Source organism: Mercurialis annua, linkage group LG3 (genome assembly GCF_937616625.2).
Source record: "Mercurialis annua linkage group LG3, ddMerAnnu1.2, whole genome shotgun sequence".
NCBI classification, from domain to species: domain Eukaryota; kingdom Viridiplantae; phylum Streptophyta; class Magnoliopsida; order Malpighiales; family Euphorbiaceae; genus Mercurialis; species Mercurialis annua.
This window is the reverse complement of record NC_065572.1, coordinates 71,266,245-71,267,482: the sequence shown is the minus strand read 5'-3', so window position 1 is coordinate 71,267,482 and position 1,238 is coordinate 71,266,245. Positions and strand designations below refer to the sequence as shown.

The window sequence follows — 1,238 nt, the reverse complement described above, 5'->3', positions numbered from 1 at the left end:
TTGATAAAATAATCATATAATTAATGAAATAAAAGAACAAATACAATCTTAATTAATTTCTCAACCAAAGCAAAACCATTCATGAAATTGCTGGTTGCCATTACTACCCTTATTTATGTACATATCCAACAAAATTATCCAAAACCTCACTCACTACTCACTACTCACTACTTTTAATTTTTCTACAATCTCTGCGTCATGATCCGAGACTTTCTTCGCCTTCAGATAATTGACAATTTCATTCCGTAATCCATAATTAATCTTTAATTAATTAGCATCCGCTTAATTTTCACACAACCATAAGCTGTGAATATCCTATTGAAGGATGTGGCGATAACGGAGATAGCGGTGGCACGTTAAATATCCCCATCACTTCACGGTCTTGATCACCATCCCAGAACCCCTTCCAACTTGACGGCGTTAATGGATCCGTCGTCACCGCCTTAATTTCTTCCCTTTCCGGCGAAGATTTTTCAATCTTTACCGCTTTGTTATAGTTTCCAACACTCTCTGTGTCCTCCTCAACTTTTCTTTTCTTTGAAGAATTATTTTCGGAACTAATTGATGAAGACTCACCGATTTCTAGAGGGAAATTCAAGATAGCTTTGCTTCCACGTAACCTAAAAGCTGCACTATCGTAAGCTCGAGCAGCTTCTATAGCAGTATCAAACGTTCCTAACCAAACACGAGCACCTTTCTTATTAGGGTCACGAATTTCCGCTGCGTATTTCCCCCACGGCCGACGTCTAACTCCTCTATAATGTTTCTCTCCACTTACAGCTACCGCCGCCGCCTGCTGGTGTTGCTGCAGTGGCATGGAAGTTGGAACCACCGCTGTCGGAGGAGGAGGAGGTATAGCTATTTTAGTCATAGCTGGTTTTCTCTGGCTAAGAGTTGAACTAAATCTCGGAGACGGCTTGGATTCCGTCTTGATTTCTTGCTGTTGATTCGGCGCTACAAACAAACCGAAAGCAAAATCATCTTGTATTTCAGGTTTGATAACTCCGTCAAGATTGAAAATGAAATTATCCATAGAAGCGAAGTCCGTAAGGAGATGTTGCCTGATCGATTCTAGAGTAGAACACTCGTATTCTTGATGATACGCCATTGAAAAAGGTTCTTAGTTCTTGAATTTAATACTATCTTGAAGGTGAAAGAAGAAGAAGAAATTGTTGAGTGGAAAATAAAGAGTGAAGGGTGTTGTGTTTATATAGAAGGGTTAGAAATGAAAAGGCAAA

General features: G+C 39.5%; 1 protein-coding gene across 1 annotated transcript; it reads right to left on the bottom strand.

Moving 5' to 3' along the window:
• LOC126674323 (ethylene-responsive transcription factor ERF105) lies at positions 1-1,238 on the bottom strand. The gene has a single exon (XM_050368763.2). The coding sequence runs from the start codon at positions 1,106-1,108 to the stop codon at positions 290-292; it is 819 nt and encodes a 272-aa protein (XP_050224720.1). The 5' UTR covers positions 1,109-1,238; the 3' UTR covers positions 1-289.